At 42.3% G+C, this 21,415-nt stretch overlaps 1 protein-coding gene across 14 annotated transcripts in view; it reads right to left on the bottom strand.

Moving 5' to 3' along the window:
• LOC124011328 (rap guanine nucleotide exchange factor 2-like) overlaps nt 1-21,415 on the bottom strand; it is a 152,198-nt gene that overhangs the window by 63,432 nt on the left and 67,351 nt on the right. For 13 of the 14 annotated variants that reach the window (XM_046324595.1, XM_046324587.1, XM_046324589.1 and 10 more), the window contains exons 5-6: nt 14,195-14,270; nt 11,744-11,911 (exon numbers count right to left, since the gene is read on the bottom strand). In XM_046324595.1, the coding sequence (XP_046180551.1) occupies nt 11,744-11,911; nt 14,195-14,270 (244 nt within the window). Of the gene's footprint in view, nt 1-11,743; nt 11,912-14,194; nt 14,271-20,765; nt 20,909-21,415 lie in introns of those variants that run through there. The other variant, XM_046324597.1, reaches the window with a different exon arrangement.

Genomic DNA, 21,415 nt, shown 5'->3' on the forward strand with positions numbered 1-21,415 from the left:
AGCCAATGGGAGGGGTTGATTTAACGGTGTTGGTGTTAGTCACGTGATTGAGAGGATACAGAGCTGCACGTCATGGGAACTGTTTTTACCAGTTGTAGGTAGGCTATTTAGAGGATCATTATGGAGACACCTATTTCCAACCCCTTTTCCCACAAACATTAACATGCTCGAACTGATGCACATCAAGAAATAACATTGACAAAGCACTGGGGAACTACTTTGGGCACATTAGATACATTCGCTCTGCAGGTGGTTTAAACTCCATGCTAATGTCGACTTTTGCATATGGAAAAGCGACATCAAGCAAAGTGTTTAACGCATGCTCTGTGTTTGGGTCTCAGGAGTTGTGCGAGTGGACATTTTAAATCGAAGGTTTCAAACTCCCTCTCATGCTCCTGTTATGGGGTTAAGTCCTCAATGAAACTTCCATTAAATGGAGAAGCCCGAATGCAGTGTGTAGTTCGAGGCAGGGCTCAATGTGGGCAGAGTCAAACGCGTTTAACCCGAACCCTTCCCGTCTCCTTCAAGGTCACCCAAGTTGAGGTTCAAGTCGAAGGTATCAAAGTCAATGAAAGCGAATCTTAAATCAAACCTAGCCTACATGGATAAAAATATAAACCATGGAAGTGAGACTGTCATTATGCATAATGTACTTGGTAATATTCATGTTATACCAGTGCAGTGGAATATTTTTATATAACCAACTACCGCTTCGATGTGAGCAAGCTCATTAGCACCCTTTTGCAAGATAACTAGCTAATTTCTTACATTGAAGGAGTCTAATCTGGACTAAATTTGCCTACTTGGGCATGTAAGCCTAGGTTTCAAATAATCGACTTGATCGTTGATTTTGTGTTTCTTCAATGTATGCCTTGTTGTGTTTGGCTGGATCTAAAAATGTGTATCGTTGACGCCGACAGCCATTCCCTAAGTTTCACATAGCAAGTCTACACAGCCTACACATCGTACATACAATAATGAAATGAAATGCCTATTTTATGCCTTTCTAATTATCATGCCTTTTATGTCTATGCTTATTTTTCTTTGATGTATAGAGAGACTAGTGTGTTATTGGCGGGCGAGAGTCCACAAAAGAACAAAAACACAGCAGCAGTCAACTTCATCGCTGCCTCTGCACATATAAGGCTGAACAACAACCACAAAGGTCATACTTTCAGTGAGGCGCAGAGGTACTATTTCTTCCTTTGTTTATTAAATATATTTGACTATCCTGTTATTTTAATTTGCTCTATTTTCTTCAGTTGCATGGGTGCATTTCATTTGTTATAACTGGTTACTTTACTGTTATTCCGCTCTTTCAGTGTTCACAATCACAAAGTGTGACTTCAGTTGTGGAAATGCGACACACGTTCATTGTTGCTATTGGCCCCCCGGGAACAATAGTCAACAGAGCAGAGTTTCTGAAGCACCCAGAGGGACGTCAAGAGCTGTTATGCAAGTGCAGAAAGGAGCCAAGGTAAGGTGCTAGCTAGCATTAAACTTACCTTATAAAAAAACAAACTACACATGGTTGATGATATTACTAGTTTATCTAGCTTGTCCTGCGTTGCATATAATCGACGCGGTGCCTGTTAATTTATCATCGAATCACATCTTACTTCAAACGGGTGATTTAACAAGCGTATTCACAAAAAAAAGCACGGTCATTGCACCAGTGTACCTAGACATCAACGCCTTTCTTAAATCAATACACAAGTATATATATTTTTAAACCTGTATATTTAGTTAATATTGCCTGTTAACGTGAATTTCTTTTAACTAGATAAATTGTGTCACTTCTCTTGCGTTCTGTGCAACAGAGTCAGCGGATATGCGGCAGTTTAGGCCGCCTGGCTCGTTGCGAATTGTGTGAAGACCATTTCGTCCTAACAAAGACAGCCAACTTCGCCAAACGGGAGATGATTTAACAAAAGCGCTTTTGCGAAAAAGCACAATCGTTGCACGAATGTACCTAACCATAAACATCAATGCCTTTCATAAAATCAATACACCGGAGTATATTTTTTTAAACCTGCATATTTAGTTAAAATAAATTCATGTTAGCAGGCAATATTAACTAGGGAAATTGTGTCAATTCTCTTGCGTTCATTGCACGCAGAGTCAGGGTATATGCAACAGTTTGGGCCGCCTGGCTCGTTGTGAACTAATTTGCCAGAATTTTACATAATTATGACATAACATTGAAGGTTGTGCAATGTAACAGGAATATTTAGACTTTTGGATGCCACCCGGAACGGTTCCGTATTTCACTGAAAGAATAAACGTTATGTTTTCGAAATGATAGTTTCTGGATTTGATCATATTAATAACCTACCTGTGGATGTGTTTCAATGCCTACCATCAAATTCAGTGCCTCTTTGCTTGACATCATGGGAAATTCAAAATAAATCAGCCAAGACCTCAAGTCTGGATCATCCTTGGGAGCAATTTCCACGTTCATCTGTACAAACAATAGTACGCAAGTATAAACACCATGGGACCACGCAGCCGTCATACCGCTCAGGAAGGAGACGCGTTCTTTCTCCTAGAGATGAACATACATTGGTGCGAAAAGTGCAAATCAATCCCAGAGCAACAGCAAAGGACCGTGTGAAGATGCTGGAGGAAAAGTATGTCCACAGTAAAACGAGTCCTATATAATTGACACAAGCTGAAAGGCAGCTCAGCAAGGAAGAAGCCACTGCTCAGAAACTGCAACAAAAAAAAGGCAGACTACAGTTTGCAACTGCACTTGGGGACAAAGATTGTACATTTTGGAGAAATGTCCTCTGGTCTGATGAAACAAAAATAGAACTGGTTGGCCTTAATGACCATGGTTATGTTTGGATAAAAAGGGGAGGCATGCAAGCCGAAGAACCGTGAAGCATGGGGGTGGCAGCGTCATGTTGTGGGAGTGCTTTGCTGAAGGAGGGACTGGTGAACTTCACAAAATAGATGACTTCATGAGGAAGGAAATTTTGTGGATATATTGAAGCAACATCTCAAGACAGGCAGGAAGTTAAAGCTTGGTCGAAAATGGGTGTTCCAAATGGACAATGACCACAAGCATACTTCCAAAGTTGTGGCAAAATGGTTAAGGACAACAAAGTCAAGGTATTGGAGTGGCCATCACAAAGCCCAGACCTCAATCCTGAAGAACATTTGCGAGCAGAACTGAAAAAGCGTGTGGAGCAAGGAGGCCTACAAACCTGACTCAGTTACACCAGCTCAGTCATGGAGGAATGGGCCAAAATTCACCCAACTTATTGTGGGAAGCTTGATGAAACATTTGACCCAAGTTAAACAATTTAAAGGCAAATCCACCAAATATTAATTGAGTGCCTGTAAACTTCTGACCCACTGGGAATGTAATGAAAAAAAGAAATCATTATCTCTACTATTATTCTGACATTTCACATTCTTAAAATAAAGTGGTGATCCTAACTGACCTAAGACCGGGAATTTTTACTAGGATTAAATGTCAGGAAGTGTGGAAAAACTGAGTTTAAATGTATTTGGCTGAGGTGTATGTAAACTTCCTACTTCATCTGTAGGTACAGCAGAAGCCCTTATTTTATGGGACACTTAAATGTGCCTTTAGAGACCATGCAATTCAGTACTCCTCTATAAAACAAAAGCAATTTAGATCAAAAGAGTCCATATTAATTGGATAGGGGCGGTATTTTGACATCCGGATGAAATTTGGGCCCAAAGTAAACTGCCTGTCACTCAGGCCCAGAAGCTACAATATGCTTATAATTGGTAGATTTGGATAGAACCCCCCCCGATTGCAGTTCCTAGGGCTTCAACTAGATGTCAACAGTATTTTGAGTTTCAGGCTGGTTTTTGGAAAAATGACCCAGAAATTGTAGTTTTTCTAGGTGGCTCCAATTTTGGCTGTAGTGTTTCCATGTGAATCAGAGAACAAAGACGATAACATTTCTCCATCTTAAATGATATCATTTATTTGCATATTAGGGTACCAATTGTTTGATTATAAACGTTGATAGACTTGTTTGGATAAGTTTGTTGGTAACGTTTGGGATTCATTTTGTATGCATTTTGAAGTAGACAAACCGAGTGGATTATTGACTTAAGCGCACGAGCTAAACTGAAATTTTATGGATATAAATAGAACAAAATTACCATTTGTAATGTAACTGGGACTTTTTGGAGTGCCAACAGAAGAAGATCTTCAAAGGTAAGGCATATATTATATCGCTGTTTCTGACTTTCGTGTCGCAACTCCCTGGTTGAAAATGATTTGTTATGCATTTGTGTGCTGGGCACTGTCCTCAGATAATCGCATGGTTTGCTTTCGCAGTAAAGCCTTTTTGAAATCTGACATGGCGGGTGGATTAACAACAAGTTAAGCTTTATTTTGATGTATTGCACTTGTGATTTCATGAAAGTTTAATATTTATAGTAATTTAATTTGAATTTGGCGCTCTGCAATTTCACCGGAAGTTTTCGAAATGGGATGCTAGCGTCCCACTGATCGGCAAGAAGATAACAAAAGAAATTGAAGGACTAACAGTACAGTTTGATAGCAATAAAAACTGTACCATAGAGGCACAGAATAAATTAGAGGAAAAACAAAAAGAAATGGAGGAATTTAGTCAAGAAACATCCAATGTAATATATTACATTAAAAGCAAACTGGATGGAATATGGGGAAACATGCACCAAATGATTTTTCAATGTTCAATATAGAAATGCTACCAAAAACAAAACTATTGAAACTTGTTACAAATGGAGTCACACATGATTCACCAAATTATGTTTTGAAAGAGGAAGTAAAGTACTTTAAGAATATGTTTTTGTTACAGTCTCCTCCATCTCCACTAACCGAAGCAAATTGTGTGGATTCTTTTCCTAATAATAAATAATAATAATAATAATAATATTTCAATTTTGGGGAATCTCTTATAAAATGGGTTAAAGTTATGTATAGTTAACCTAGGTGTAAAATAGTAAATCATGGCTACATCTCAAAGTTTTAAACTGTCTAGAGGAGTAAAACAAGGTTGTCCACTATCGGCATATCTAATTATTATTGCCATCGAAATGTTAGCTGTAAAAATTAGATCCAACAATAATATTAAGGGATTAGAAATCTGTGGCATGTTTTCTACATGTTTTCTTTTAAAACCACAATTAGAATCCCTCCACGGCCTCAGGGGATCAAGATACTTTTGCTAACCTTGCTAACCTCCACGGCCTCAGAGGATCAAGATACTTTTGCTAACCTTGCTAACCTCTCTGGATTAAAACCAAATGATGAAATTATCTCCAAAATATTGTTTTTTTTAAGCCTTAGAAAGTCAGTTGCAATTTCAGTTTAATCCACCTGAGACAAAACAAATAATACAATCCACCAAAGACAGAACAAATAATACAATAAATATTGTGGTTAAACTCAAATATACTAATTGATGACAAAAAAAATAAAAATTCCGTGGAAATGTTTAAAAAAGGTACAATTTTAGTGAATGATACAAACAGGACTGGTGGAGTTATGTATAGAAACAACGCCGGATTCAAAACGTCAAATTTGTACATTTAAATGACTTTACAAAATTCTAGCAACCAATAGAATGTCATATGTATGGGGGATACAATCTTCCCAGCTCTGCAGATTTTGCTGTGAGGAGTCAGAGTTATTAGATAATTTATTTTGTTACTATCCATATGTAGCTCGTTTTTGGTCACAGGTCCAGGAATGGCTGAAGAATTGCAACCTTTCCCTAGAACTAACGCTGCAGAGAGCATTACTGGGTGATTTGAAAAGCCATAGTCAATAATATTATAATTATTTTAGCAAAAATGTTTAACTTTGATTTACAATCTATAGAAGCTAAGAGAATAGAAAGGTTCAGTACTTTTGTGAAACATCACAGCACATTTGAAAAATATATAGCAAATAGAAATCCAAAATGGATGGTGTTAAGAGATAAATGGGAGGGGTTGAATGGAGCTGAAGGGTGGGACTAATAAGATAACCAATGTAAAACGTTCAGTTCAGTTTTTTTAAACCTTTATTTTACTAGGCAAGTCAGTTAAGAACAAATTCTTATTTTCAATGACGGCCTAGGAACAGTGGGTTAACTGCCTGTTCAGGGGCAGAACAATAGATTACCTTGTCAGCTCAGGGATTCGAACTTGCAACCTTTCGGTTACTAGTCCAACGCTCTAACCACTAGGCTACCCTGCTGCCCCATTACACAGTTACAAATAGAAATCAAACTGGATGGACATCAGAAATAGAGGGAGAACTAAAAACAAACTAAATTATAACTATTGTAAAATGTGTATAATAAGTAGAAGCCTAAGTGTTATTGTTTATTAGTTTACTCCAATTGGGGGAGGGGTGGAGGGTTGGCGGGGAATAATAAAGGTATATTCTAAAAAATATGTATGTATGTCTTTGTATGTACATACATGTGTATGGATGAATGTTTATGTATGCATGTTTATGTATGAATATAGTTATGTATGGGTGTGTATGGATATATATATTTGCTAAAAAAAAAGATATGGGGGATTGGGCAAAAAATTTAAATAAGTGGAGAATGATATGTTTGCATCTCTTGGCTATCTAGTAGCCTATTCATTTATAGGCTACTGTAGGCTACCATTTGCCACAATAAATATGTTGAAAGTACGATATCACTGGAGTCATTGCAAACCAATTTGTGCCACTTCTGTAGCCTACCTGGAGATTGCAAATGGATTTAATAAATGTCCCATGACTTCAGTTTATCGTTGTTGTAGCCTTAAATGGGAAGTTATCAAAGCTCTATCGAAATTGTCAATTAGTTATTACAGCACATTAGAGAGACGTAGTCAGTCAGTCAGATGAGGCTACAGATCAAGATAATCAATGGCATGTTGTTGACAAGCACAAACATTTCATTAATATTTAATTCAGTGATTGAAATTAAGACACCATCTTCAGTAGGCTATTTGGAAACAAGCACTTCTTACCTCGAAATCGACCCCCCCCCCATTCATGTTCAGTAAATGAGTCTGTCAATTTGAACGAAGCAATCTGCTTAGTTCAGTTTACATCTTGCCTAGGCTACTGTAGGCTATCTGAAATGAGATGTAGGCCTATCAGGGACTATAGGTTACCTGCAACTAGCTAAGCAAACCATGGCAATGTTGATATCATAAACCGAGGTTTTAGTCTGTAGCCTATGCCTATTGAAATGACAAGTCAATCTCGCAAATGGGCCATTTATAACTGTTTCAAGTCTTAACATCTGGCACATAATAACAGCACAATTTCCAGAAAATAGACTAACATTTTTTTTTGTCCAAGTGTTTCTTGCACACAGATTGGGATCCTCTGTCCAAATTTCATTATTCAAACTCTCCTATTGGATTTTTCTATAGTTCCTATAGCAAAGGGGATGTATTATCAATTATAAACTGGGTGGTTTGAGCCCTGAATGCAGATTTTGGGTTGAAATATATTACTGAGCTTTGAGTGTTGCTAGTGCAAGTAGCACATGGAATCATGGTAATTCCGCAAAAACGTTATATTTTTTAATTATAATTAAAAAATATAACGTTTTTGCGGAATTACCATGATTGAACTGGGTGGTTGGAGCCTCGAATGCTGACTGGCTGAACGCCGTGGTATATAAAGACTGTATACTACGGATATTAATGTATTTTTACTGTTCTAATTACATTTGTAACTAGTTTATGATAGCAATAAGGCACCTCTGGGGTTTGTGGCATATGGCCAATATACCACCTCTAAGGGCTGTATCCAGGCACCCCCTTGTTCCGCCGTGCATAAGAACAGCCCTTAGCCATGGTATATTGGCCACATACCCCTCGGTCCTTACTGCTTAATTATAAACTGGGTTTGAGCCCCAAATGCGGACATGCTGAAAGCTGTGGAATTACAGACCATATACCAGGGTTATGACATGTTTTATTTTTATTTTTGATGTTCTAATAACGTTTCTAACCATCTTATAACAGCAACGACTAACGGCTGTATTTAGACACTCCCTTACTGCGGCAAATTAAAAAAAAATGTTAAACTCGTTTTCAGGCCGCTTCGGCAGGTTTTGAGTGGTCATTGTAATGGAAATGTTAACTGGACCTGGCAACCCTGATCTAACCACACTGTTGACAGACTCTAAATTGACATACATTTTACCACATCATGAAAGAAATAAAGAAACCAAGAGAAAGAGAGAGAGAGCAAAAGGGACAAGATGAAAAAGGATAGAAAGAGCCAGCCTGAATAGGTGGTGCCCATTCTGAGGACAGAAGGGGCTCAGTCAGTGTGGCCGACCTCATCTGAGCGAGTGGTGTGTGATGCGGTGTGTGATGCATTCTAAGATGTCCGATAGCGTCGGCTGCAGGGCTCACAGATAGTCTAAACCCCAATGGTTGACGTCCAGTTTTAAGTCTGTTTAACTGCATTTTTTCATGTGGAACTTGTCCTTTAGCATTGCTATTGTTTCAGTAGCTTGGTTTCTGCCTTTGAAGCTATTAGCCTTAGCCTCATGTGAAAGTCAGGCTATTCATTTGGTGAAGCACCAGGTAATTTTTGCTTTCTGGGACTTTGAGGTAAAATGGATGTCTGGCAAGTGACAACTATCCATTATTTAACGACGTATTTACCATTGCGTCTTTTTCAGGGGGAGACCGGGACATTGGGCTACACACAGAACCAGATGTCCCAAGGAGACCATCAGTGCTAGGTTAGCATGCCATTGGCAGTATACCTGTTATAATTTATTGAGACACAGTAGCTGTTGGTCACATCCCATCACATCAGGTCTACGGTGGAGGAACAAAGGCTTGGGACCCTCTCTTTGCTTAGAGGGCCTTCAATGGGGATGAACCCCACTAAAGAAAGGCCCACACTTAAAGCGAGTGTCCTGCATATTGTTTTCAATAAAGCACGTTCCTATCGGCAATATATATATATATTTTGTTGAAGAAAAAAAATGTGAAAGTAGAGACAGAGGAGATATATTTGGATCGGTGTCATCATAGGTAGATAGATACCTTGAATGAAAGACCCCTTGCTGGAAATGGGATATCCCCACAAAAACAAAATGTTCTTGCAATACACAAGACAAATGTCCATGCAATACACCTATTCCGAATGTCTACCAAGTGAGATTTAAAGGGGCGTAAATTTGAGTTACGAAGACAAACCCAAGCTTTTGGCATGTTCACACGGCTCTCTTTATTCCTCTGACAAAAGTTTCTCCCTGGCGCATTTTTCACCTCTAAATGCGCCTCTGGGTTTTGAGAAGGAAAATCCCGGCGCAGCCTGGCATTCCAAATGCGGGAGATTAGCGTGCTACATGTCATCTTAACATCAAAGCCCATCCAAGCTTTCCCCCCTATGCGCTCGCCAGTATCGTCTCAACTGAAGTTATTCCCTCTGCGCACTGCTGTACTTCAAGTGCACTCCACTCCACTCCACTTGGGACTACTTGTTACCATGGCACCCCACTTATTCTTCCCACAGGGCCTCTGAGGAGAACTAGAATTTTGTGACTGGCGCAGTCAGGCCATGAGAGAGTTCAGGGTATCCTTTTATGTAAAAAACTAAAGCCAGTCTAAAATTAGGGGGGGGGGGGGGATGACGTCCGGCGCGTTTCCGCTTTGTACGGCAAACCCAGATTATTCCATGGCATTCCAAACGAGCCGGGGTACACCGTCCTCCCTTCAGAATTGCAGAAATAGGAGGAATGGGTTGAAATAAGGCAGAACTGGGGCTCATGAAAAATAACATGGGGCATGGGGTGTGTTCACATCATGAGTGAACATGGGTTCCCATGAATAGTAATATGGGGTGCGTTCATGTGATTGTACTGTATACTTTATTAGTGAACCCTTCATTATAGTGAACATGGGTTCCCCATTCACAGAAAGACACTTTAGGACCCATCTCGGGCACTGCTGTGGCCATCTCAGTGGACTGTGGCGTGCTCCATTGGAAAATAAGAGAGAGACTCTCCATCTCCTTTTAGAATATTTGTGGGGGGGGAGTGGTTTGCATAAAGAAAGGCAACGCTTTGGGACGACATGATGAATAGGACCCCCTGTTCCCTCTTCTACACAGACTGTTCTCTACTCTCCTTTTACCCCCCTTTCCAGTCATGCTCCTGCTGATTTCGCTGGAGAAACCAGCTGGCTCTACAATTGCCATCCACATCAACCCCTGGTGGGTGACTCAACACGGCTTCTCCCTTCAACTACATGGAACTCCCAGAGCTACACTGTGTAGAACAACAACCACCCTGACACCGCCTGGAGCAATAGGGGACACAGGGGTTATGGGGTGAAGGAAAGATGCAAAGGTAGTAAAGGCAGTGGGTATATGGGGGTGTTGCATAGAGGCACTAGTTATTGAAAAAAAAGGGCCCAAAGATGACACAGGAGGTTATAACCTATATATAGTCTATTAAGGTCAGACGATGAGTTTGTAGCAATGGTGCACAAGAGTCGAGAAAGGTAGCCTACAGCGAGGATAGCAAAAGGGTGAACAGCATGAACAATGCATTTCGGAGTACAGGAACCCAAGAAGGGTAGAATAATAATATAATGGTGAAACAAGGCACAGAAAGCCTACAGCAAACACGATACATTGAGCACAACGTAACTATAGAGCAGAGCAAAGTAGAAACAAGGGTGCACACAGATCAGGGTATACATGTCAGGTACTGTGTAAGCTGTGACTACACAGACCAGGGTATAAGGTATTCACTAGTAGGCTACACAGACCAGGGTATAAGGTATTCACTAGTAGGCTACACAGACCAGGGTATAAGGTATTCACTAGTAGGCTACACAAACCAGGGTATAAGGTATTCACTAGTAGGCTACACAGACCAGGGTATAAGGTATTCACTAGTAGGCTACACAGACCAGGGTATAAGGTATTCACTAGTAGGCTACACAGACCAGGGTATAAGGTATTCACTAGTAGGCTACACAGACCAGGGTATAAGGTATTTACTAGTAGGCTACACAGACCAGGGTATAAGGTGCTCACTAGTAGGCTACACAGACCAGGGTATAAGGTATTCACTAGTAGGCTACACAGACCAGGGTATAAGGTATTCACTAGTAGGCTACACAGACCAGGGTATAATGTTCTCACTTGTAGGCTACACAGACCAGGGTATAAGGTATTTACTAGTAGGCTACACAGACCAGGGTATAAGGTGCTCACTAGTAGGCTACACAGACCAGGGTATAAGGTATTCACTAGTAGGCTACACAGACCAGGGTATAATGTTCTCACTTGTAGGCTACACAGACCAGGGTATAAGGTATTTACTAGTAGGCTACACAGACCAGGGTATAAGGTGCTCACTAGTAGGCTACACAGACCAGGGTATAAGGTATTCACTAGTAGGCTACACAGACCAGGGTACAAGGTATTCACTAGTAGGCTACACAGACCAGGGTACAAGGTATTCACTAGTAGGCTACACAGACCAGGGTATAATGTTCTCACTTGTAGGCTACACAGACCAGGGTATAAGGTTCTCACTAGTAGGCTACACAGACCAGGGTATAAGGTATTCACTAGTAGGCTACACAGGTAAGCGTCCAACAAGCTTAGACAAGGACTATGTTAGCCGACACAAGCGTAGGCAAGGTAAGGAGTACACCTCGAGTGTCCAGCAACACAAAACAGCCTAGTTACTAACTAAACAGGAGGGCGCCAGGTAGCTAGATGGTGACTCACCGTGTGGTATCCCCTGGCTATGGGCGGCTTGCCGGTGGGGTACGGGTCCACCGTGTCGATGATGGTCTGCCGCTCACCCTTCTGGTTGATCTTGCGGAACCTCCGGCGGGACTGTCGGTGCGATGCTTGCCGCTGGAAGTACTCCTCATTTTGGTCCATATAGTCCACCTGGGGAAACAGGGTAGGAGGAAAGGAAGGAGTGACTGTCTAGTTTTCCTCGCCCCCTCCCTCCCCCTCTTCCCGCCCCTCTCACTGCGTAAAAATTGCAGCGTGTGTGTGTGGGCTGCGCCTCAACACTCCTCTCCGACATCAAAGGAAGCTATCACAACTCCAGGAGAGGGGGAACGAGTGAGAGGGAGGTGTGTGAGAGAGGTACATAGTGAATTGGCAAGGCAAGCGTGTGAAAGGAAGAGGGATAAAATAGAGGAAGAGATCAAGAGAGGGATGAAGAGAGAGAGGGGAAGAAAACAAGATAGAGGGGAGACAAACAGAGGGAGATGGACGGAGAGATGGAGAAAGGGAGACATACCAGCCCCTTGCCCTGATGTGATTCAGATTTAGTCATTCAGTCTCGAGTTCAGTCATTCAGGCAGATGCTGCCCTCCCTTATGATCATACTGCTCCTGCCGTCGATCACCCTCGGGAGTCACAGTCCCATGAAATGGCTCAAAATGACCGTCGTAATAAGGGATAATGGCACAACTGGCCTCAAATTACGAGTACAACTTGAGGTTGAGGAGTCACAAGGCATCGGCCATCAGAAGACAGAAATGCATGTACTACATGTTCTACCAGCAAAAATATTGCAGCAACATCTTTTCTCTGCTCACAAAATGCATTTCAATGACTTAATACTTAACAGTCAAGTGTAGTAGCCTGATGAAATAGGCCTGGTGCAAGAATGACAAATTTAAGGCGTTTACAGTTGGCACACACTCCTCCCTCACAAGCTTCTTCACTGCAGCTTCACATTTCACAGCACTCAGCCTTTGGGATTACACATAAAATCTCTACCTCTCTCCCTCGCTCTCTGCCGTACCAACTGCTGCTATGGCAACGGCAGGGGAGCCGTGGTGGATGAGAGAGAGAGTTGCGTTTGAGAGAGGAGCGAGAGTGCATGCATTGTGTGTATCAGTTTGGTTCGAGTGTGTCAATCAGTTTCAGTGTGTGTGTGTGTGTGTGTGTGTGTGTGTGTGTGTGTGTGTGTGTGTGTGTGTGTGTGTGTGTGTGTGTGTGTGTGTGTGTGTGTGTGTGTGTGTGTGTGTGTGTGTGTGTTGACTGTGCATTGACTGTGCATATGTGTATCGGTTTGAGTGCATGTGCGAGTATGATTTTGGTTTGTGTGTGTATCAGTTTAAGTATCTTGCATTTATCGCTTTTAGTATGTGTTGGAGACTGGGGGCTTAAGAGCGAGAGCTGCTGCTGTCTTAGTATCACCCCAAAGCCATTCTCCCAGTAATTATAGGCTGCTTGTTGCGCCCATAATAGCTGAGGCTACGCCAGGAAGTGGTCATGATCAACAGTAGGACAGAGAGGAGGAGAGAAGGCTATTAGAAAAGCTGAAGCTTTAGCAGCTGGAGCCACATTTAACAAAAAGGTGCAATCTATATAATTATTATTGGAGACATTCATAGGACACTGTGATTACAGAGAAGATCTTTGTGGCAGCCGGACGGTTGGTGATTAACAGTAACATGATGTAACTGGTTAGGTATGGTTGCTCTTCAAAACGGAGCAGTTTTTAGGCGATAGGATCTATGTCAAATTGTAGCGTGTACGCGCTTGATCATGCGTGTGTGATTGATTTCGCATGAGTGGGATGTGCGATCGATTGTGTGTGAGGGTGGTTATGTGTGGCATGTGCACGCACACGTCAGAGAGCAAAAAGGACAGTGGGCTTTCGTATCTTTAAAGATCTAGCACGCCTCCAAGGCCTCATGTTCCCGACAGCAGATTGTGTTGTGCTGCTACTTTTATATCCTGGTAAGGTTGGATTGATTTGTTTTCAACTTTGCTTTTTATAAGGTCTGTGCCAACATTTGATGTTACCATAAATCTCGGTCAACCTTTATATCACTGACTGGAAATTACTGAAGCACTTATTTGTATTCCTTACATTTAGCCAAGTATGCGAGCGTGCAGTGAACAACAACAAAAAACAGCAGCAAGCACTATAGCTGAATGTATGCATGTCAAGTGAAGCACTAGCATTACTTGTAGTTGGTTCGTCCACAATCAATAAAGGCCTAAAATCTAGGCAACTAAATTAGTTTGGGTGTAAAAGTCCTCATTAAACACGCTAGGTCATTGCTAAGCCCTGTCCCTATAAGTCCTAAGCCTCATCTTTTGTAAACCACCCGTCCCAGTACATCAGTGTATGGAGTGAGTGTGGTGTGCTGTTGCCTGACGTGACGCCACTGTGGTGGAGTTGGCAATGGCGGCAGGACTCACCACAATCATCTCGGAAGGTTCCAGAACGATGCACTCGCATCCGCGTCTCAGGCTCCCTGCAGAACGCTTTCCAAAACTGGTGATGGAGCAAAGGAGGGAGAGAAGAAAGAAGCGTTTAAGGCAGGGAAAGGCACTTTTAATACCGTTCACTTGGCAACATTGGGATTCAATCTGGAAATCCTGTTCCAACGATGGAACAGACAGACAAAGATTCACTAATGTTCCTCAGAGTAAAAATACACCACAAAAATACACCACAGAAATACACCACAAGTGGAAAAGTCCACTTGGTGACATCACAGGCTGTTCAGTATACGTGCTCTCCAGTGAGGAGGGGTGTAGAATATTGAAGTGGAAAAACCAAAAGTCTTGAAATGGGGCAGCAGCCATGGAAATTATGAGTAGGGTAAATTAGACAAAACTTAGACAAAAACTTGAGGCTGGATGAAGATTCAAGACTGCAAGCGTTGTAGGATGCATTCTGACCCACATTTGAGTAAAAGGGCTCCCTTGTGCAGTATTTACAAAACGATCAACACCAAAATGTGTGTTGATGTGAACCCCCCAAACTGATGTGATTATTTATTCAACATAAAACTCCAGTCACAGAGTCTGTTCAAATAGTGGTCTGAGAAACATCCACCAGTTTGGAACATATATTTTTATATGCTGTGCAGAAGCCATAATTCTTGCCATTTCACCACCAAGTTGTGATGCAAATGGCGTCATATTTACAAAACCTTCTACTGATGGCAGCCTATCCTTAATCCAGCGGTTCCCAAACTAGGGGTTATGGAAGAACTTCCAAAATAGCCCCCCCAAAAATATATACATACAACACGCAAACACAGTACCAGTTTTTATTTGTTCTATTTTCTACATTGTAGAATAATGAGACAATGCAAAGAGTGTGCAGAGCTGTCATCAAGGCAAAGTGTGACTACTTTGAAGAATCTAAAATATATTTTGATTTGTTTAACACTCTTTTGGTAACTACATGATTCCATATGTATTTCATAGTTTTGATGTCTTCACTACTATTCTACAATGTAGAAAATAGTAGAAAAAATATTTAAAAAACTTAATAGGTGTGTCCAAACTTGTGACTGGTACTGTGTGTGTGATATATATATATATATTACACACACACACACACTGCTAAAAAAACACTAAAATAATACATCCTAGATCTGAATGAATTAAATATTATTATTAAATACTTTTTTCTTTACATAGTTAAATGTGCTGACAACAAAATCACACAAAACTTATCAATGGAAATCAAATTTTGAGTCACACTCAACATTAATGTGGAAAACCACACTACAGGCTGATCCAACTTTGATGTAATGTCCTTAAAACAAGTCAAAATGAGGCTCAGTAGTGTGTGTGGCCTCCACCTGCCTGTATGACCTCCCTACAACGCCTGGGCATGCTCCTGATGAGGTGGCGGATGGTCTCCTGAGGGATCTCCTCCCAGACATGGACTAAAGCATCCGCCAAATCCTGGACAGTCTGTGGTGCAATGTGGCGTTGGTGGATGGAGCAAGACATGATGTACCAGATGTGCTCAATTGGATTCAGGTCTGGGGAACGGGCGGGCCAGTCCATAGCATCAATGCCTTACTCTTGCAGGAACTGCTGACACACACCAGCCACATGAGGTCTAGCATTGTCTTGCATTAGGAGGAACCCAGGGCCAACCGCACCAGCATATGGTCTCAGAAGGGGTCTGAGGATCTCATCTCGGTACCTAATGGCAGTCAGGCTACCTCTGGCGAGCACATGGAGGGCTGTGCGGCCCCCCAAAGAAATGCCACCCCACACCATGACTGACCCACCGCCAAACCGGTCATGCTGGAGGATGTTGCAAGCAGCAGAACGTTCTCCACCGCATCTCCAGACACTGTCACATGTGCTCAGTGTGAACCTGCTTTCATCTGTGAAGAGCACAGGGCACCAGTGGCGAATTTGCCAATCTTGGTGTTCTCTGGCAAATGCCAAATGTCCTGCGCGGTGTTGGGCTGTAAGCACAACCCCCACCTGTGGACGCCGGGCCCTCATACCACCCTCATGGAGTCTGTTTCTGACCATTTGAGCAGACACATGCACATTTGTGGCCTGCTGGAGGTCATTTTGCAGGACTCTGGCAGTGCTCCTCCTGCTCCTCCTTGCACAAAGGCAGAAGTAGCCGTTCTACTGCTGGCTTGTCGCCCTCCTACGGCCTCCTCCACGTCTCCTGATGTACTGGCCTGTCTCCTGGTAGCGCCTCCATGCTCTGGACACTACATTGACAGACACAGCAAACCTTCTTGCCACAGCTCGCATTGATGTGCCATCCTGGGTGATGCTACCACTAGAGTGAAAGCACCGCCAGCATTCAAAAGTGACCAAAAAAAAAATCAGCCAGGAAACATAGGAACTGAGAAGTGGTCACCACCTGCAGAACCACTCCTTTATCGGGGGTGTCTTGCTAATTGCCTATAATTTCCACCTGTTGTCTATTCCATTTGCACAACAGCATGTGAAATTTATTGTCAATCAGTGTTGCTTCCTAAGTGGACAGTTTGATTTCACAGAAGTGTGATTGACTTAGAGTTACATGTGTTGTTTAAGTGTTCCCTTTATTTTTTTGAGCAGTGTGTGTGTATACAGTGGGGTAAAAAAGTATTTAGTCAGCCACCAATTGTGCAAGTTCTCCCACTTAAAAAGATGAGAGGCCTGTAATTTTCATCATAGGTATACTTCAACTATGACAGACAAAATGACAACAAAAAAATCCAGAAAATCACATTGTAGGATTTTTTATGAATTTATTTGCAAAATGTGGTGGAAAATAAGTATAAATATAAATAAATAAAATGCTTGTCTTTGTATCTCAAAAATGATCATAATGTGGTTTACCTTAATCTAAAAATGAAAATTATAAAAAATCTAAAATAAATTTAAACCAGATCGCGCCCTCAGATCATGGGAAAAAGCTGAACTTGACCAATGCACTTAAATTATTCCCACATTGAATGGCTATGCCCACTACCCTATGAAACCACACACTATTGCAGAGACTTTGATATTACCGGCCACAATTGATACAGTGAAAATGTGTGGGGAGCCAGAGGCACAGAAACTCACAATTCCTTTGTCAGATAACCCTGGTAAATAAATAATTTATGCTATTGGGAGCAATCAAGATGAAACTCTGACTGAACAACTCTCATTCACGGGTCACTATGGAGGAGTTTGGGTTTCTGACCCAAAGGAAATATCCTGCCGTCACCCTCTGAGCATTAATGCCACGTTCAAAACAACTGAGAACTCGGAAATCTCAGACTACCAACTTCAGTGCGTTCAAGACAACTAGGAACTAAAAAAAATGTTAAAATAAAAGAGCTCCGACTGAGAATAATAGTTTTGTAAGGCCATTCAACACGGGAGACTCGGGCCTTTCTAGAGCTCCGACTTTCCGAACCCTTTCGACGGCTCATAACTGTGTGAAGCTGGATTCAGTTTTCTCGTCTGCAATAAAACTAAATATCGATTCAAGTTGAATGTGACAGCAGAGATGAGGTGCTCACTGTCGACCACACCCCCCCCTGACTTTGAGAAGCTCCGAAGCGACACGCATCAAGTACACCCATCTCATTAGATATTACATGTCAGACTAATTTTGCAATTGACTGTCATAGCCCCACATTAAAAGTATGTGATGGTGAGTTGAGAAGACAGTCAGAAATACATGTTAGAATGTTTTTCAAATGACTGCCATAGCCACAAATAAAAAAGTAAACATTGGCCATTAGTTCTAAACTTTTCTTTCACATGGTTATGGGTCGCGGGAATTTTCGAAAATATCAAAATGGGGTCGTGAGCCGAGAATGTTTGGGAACCGCTGCTTTAATCCAACCTGGATTATGCAATGGTGCATGTTACGCTCTAATAACAGATACCTGTCAATTACGTACAAAATAATGACCGGAGAATTACCACCCATTCAATTAATTTATGGTCCATTAATTCAAACTCATAACTCCATTAGTTCTGTCATTAGGGTGTTTTGAGATCAAGAGCTGGGCTAACTATTCCCCATTCAACCCAAAGTCTCTCAATTATCATAAATCGGTTAGTGCAGCGGCTAACTGCGTCAAGGCCAGTACGCCCATCCATCATAGCCCCCAGCAACACAGTCAGGTCTGACAGGAAAGGACCTCGGGCCAGGCATTTCTCAAATGCTTCAGAGACCTCGGCCCATTGAGACATGTTGCCTGGCCGGCCTTCGTCTGGCTTCCAGTCCATTGGTGTGCACCCACCACCCCCTACCCACCCGTCTCGCTCTCTTTCTCAAGCCATGTGCATCGCTAGCCTTCACCTGACTGAGATTTAGCATTCCCTCCATCACTCTTATTTTTTCCCCTCCCCCTCTGTCAGTTCTGCAGTTGCCACGGCAAAAGTTTTTTTTATGTTTTATTCCAAGCGTGTGACCCTCTCGATGTTCCTTTCACATTCCTGTTTGTTCCCATTAAATCCTAAATGCTAGCATTTAGCGTTTGAAGGTGACATTTGATGAGTGACAAGAATGTGTTCTAAAGCATGTTAAAACTTGTTCCAAGGGAGAAACGATGTGCAGGGCTATTGTATGTTGAGTGTGTTAAGCTGTATGGGGTTAATGCAAATAATTACCGTTTGACATCACTGGTCATGTGACTGACTGAGCTGCAGCTTAATGCACTGTTATCTGTGGCCCACACACACACACACACACACACACACACACACACACACACACACACACACACACACACACACACACACACACACACACACACACACACACACACACACACACACACACACACACACACACACACACTACGCCATAATGGGAGAACACAAAACGGCGTGTTCAATCATGCCCTACCCTTTACATAAGTACTCTTGACACGCCATTTCGTAGTGTTCTTTCTGCACTGCAAATGCCATGAGATACTAAGAATGGATTATGGATGTAGGACTTGTTTAGGGGTCAATCCACTACAACGTTCCCCATCTGGCCAGACCAGTCATAACAATGCTGTGTTTGCTCTTCGGGAATGTAAATAAGAAGATGGAAGAGAACAGGAGGGTAAAGAACTCGATAAGCTGTGAAGGTTTATCACCTGTTACATGTAAAGGATGGGATTTGATTAAGCATGACGTGGGGGGAAAAAATCAAGGATTTACATAGAACATGATTCAGGTGTTTCTTTGAATTAGAAAGCTGAGAAGCACTCCAGTCTCAGTTCTAGTAGGTTAGCGCTAACAACGTTTGGTTTACACACACACACACGTTTTACTATGTTAGAATGTGTCCCGCGTGTGTGAGCTAACCGTCTAGCTGTAAGTGACTAAGTGTCTGTTCAAACACTGACGCAGTGCAAATATGACATAGGGCTCCATTGTGCTCTGGCTATCATTATCATTCCCTGCATGCCAGAGCACTACTAGTCCCTTTATTAGCCTTGGTGCGTAGGAATTCTCCCGGCATGTTGACGGACATCATCTCCCCTGCTCCGGCGGCCTCTATTTGGCATTCCCGCGTTACACAACACCCTGGGCATCTGGAATGTCATTCCATGCCATTCCACAAACACGTCGCCAGCCCCCCCGTCTGTGGCCCCCAAGCTACATAGAGACTCCCTGGCAGGTTAGGCCACATCAAAACCCCTGCCCTGGACTGTGTGAACTGATCCTACAATGGGGTCTCCACACTACCCTTAAGCCCTTTAACCAGGAGACAGGGAGGGATGGCTTTTTTTTTAAATCATCCATGGCCCATAAGCCAGACAAAGATTAAACCCCTGGTTATACAACACTTTTTGTGCTTGGAAGTGGTGAAGCCAAAGGAGGTGGGCGGAAGGAGCGCCTTTGAAAATGCGACCGGGAAAGGAATAGTTTATAGAATCCAACCAACCAGCGGCTAAAAAGAAGGTTGGATGGTTAGAGGGCATCAAAAGGTGCCGAGAGTCAGATTACTTTTTGCCCTTCCAATGCAAACAAATAATGTTTGGGCACACAGACGTCCCAAACTGGAAATAGCCGCTGACATCCCAGCAAAGAATTCACGAGTGACTTGTGACTTTCGCTTCCCGAAATATGACTTGACGATGCTTGAAATGGTGCCCGGAATACAGTCGAGTGCCTCAGAAACTTTACAAGACATCAATAATGCCTACAGCCTACTCAACACACACATTTCCCAAAACATACTCAAAGGTATAAGGGTACATTTAGTCAGTTTCCCTCTCCAAGTTTTCAAACTGATGTATAACCTTCTCGACCTAACAAGTCTCTCTTGTGAGCTGAACGGGCGGAACAGTTTCCTCGCTAACAATACCAAAATAAAACATTAAAAGAGACCCCTTGCATTCCTGACATCTTTCATATACTCAAATGTTTTATAGCGACCAGCTCCCTTGCTGGAGAAGTCAACATTCCATCTACAACCTTTCTGCTGTGCTGTTACGCTGTTACTCCTGGGGAACACATGCTCTCAGATTCACACTCAGTGCTTAAGAAAAACTCAATGGATACTTACCCCTTGGATATAAACTCAAAAATCCTTCCTCAGCCTAGAACTAGCCCTGGAAGTGTAGCTATATCCAGTTCAGGAAGTTCTGATCAATCCCAGCATTTCGCTCCGCTTACAGTCGCACCCTCGTGCTGGTGTTTGAGTGAGTGTCGGAGGGTGTGTGTGGAAGCTTCTGTCTGCCTCTTTCTGGCTACGCTGTGCTGTGCGGACAGCCAACATTCCAGAGCACAGCTCACTTCATTTCAGCTACAACCTCCCAGAGCACAGCAGACAAAACAGGAGTTTGGCCAGGGGTGGTGTGGTGGGAGTGAAAGTGAGATGGTGACCCTTGCTTCCCCCACACACTGCAGACCGTTCACACAAACCCTACGAGTGGATTGTGCAATACAGCACTGTTTTGGTCCTGGTTTTTTTCTTAACCAAGTGTTTAACCCACAACCAGGTTTTGATTCACTGGTTGAAATCAACAAGCTTGCTAATAGTTATGCAGTGTGGTGACAAATCAGCAAATGAAGTACACTACATTACCAAAAGTACACCTGCTCGAACATCTCATTCCAAAATGATGAGCATTAATATGGAACTGGTCCACCTTTTTTAAAAACTTTATTTAACTAGGCAAGTCAGTTAAGAACAAATTCTTATTTTCAATGACG

Source organism: Oncorhynchus gorbuscha, linkage group LG23 (assembly GCF_021184085.1).
Source record: "Oncorhynchus gorbuscha isolate QuinsamMale2020 ecotype Even-year linkage group LG23, OgorEven_v1.0, whole genome shotgun sequence".
Classification (NCBI taxonomy): Eukaryota; Metazoa; Chordata; class Actinopteri; order Salmoniformes; family Salmonidae; genus Oncorhynchus; species Oncorhynchus gorbuscha.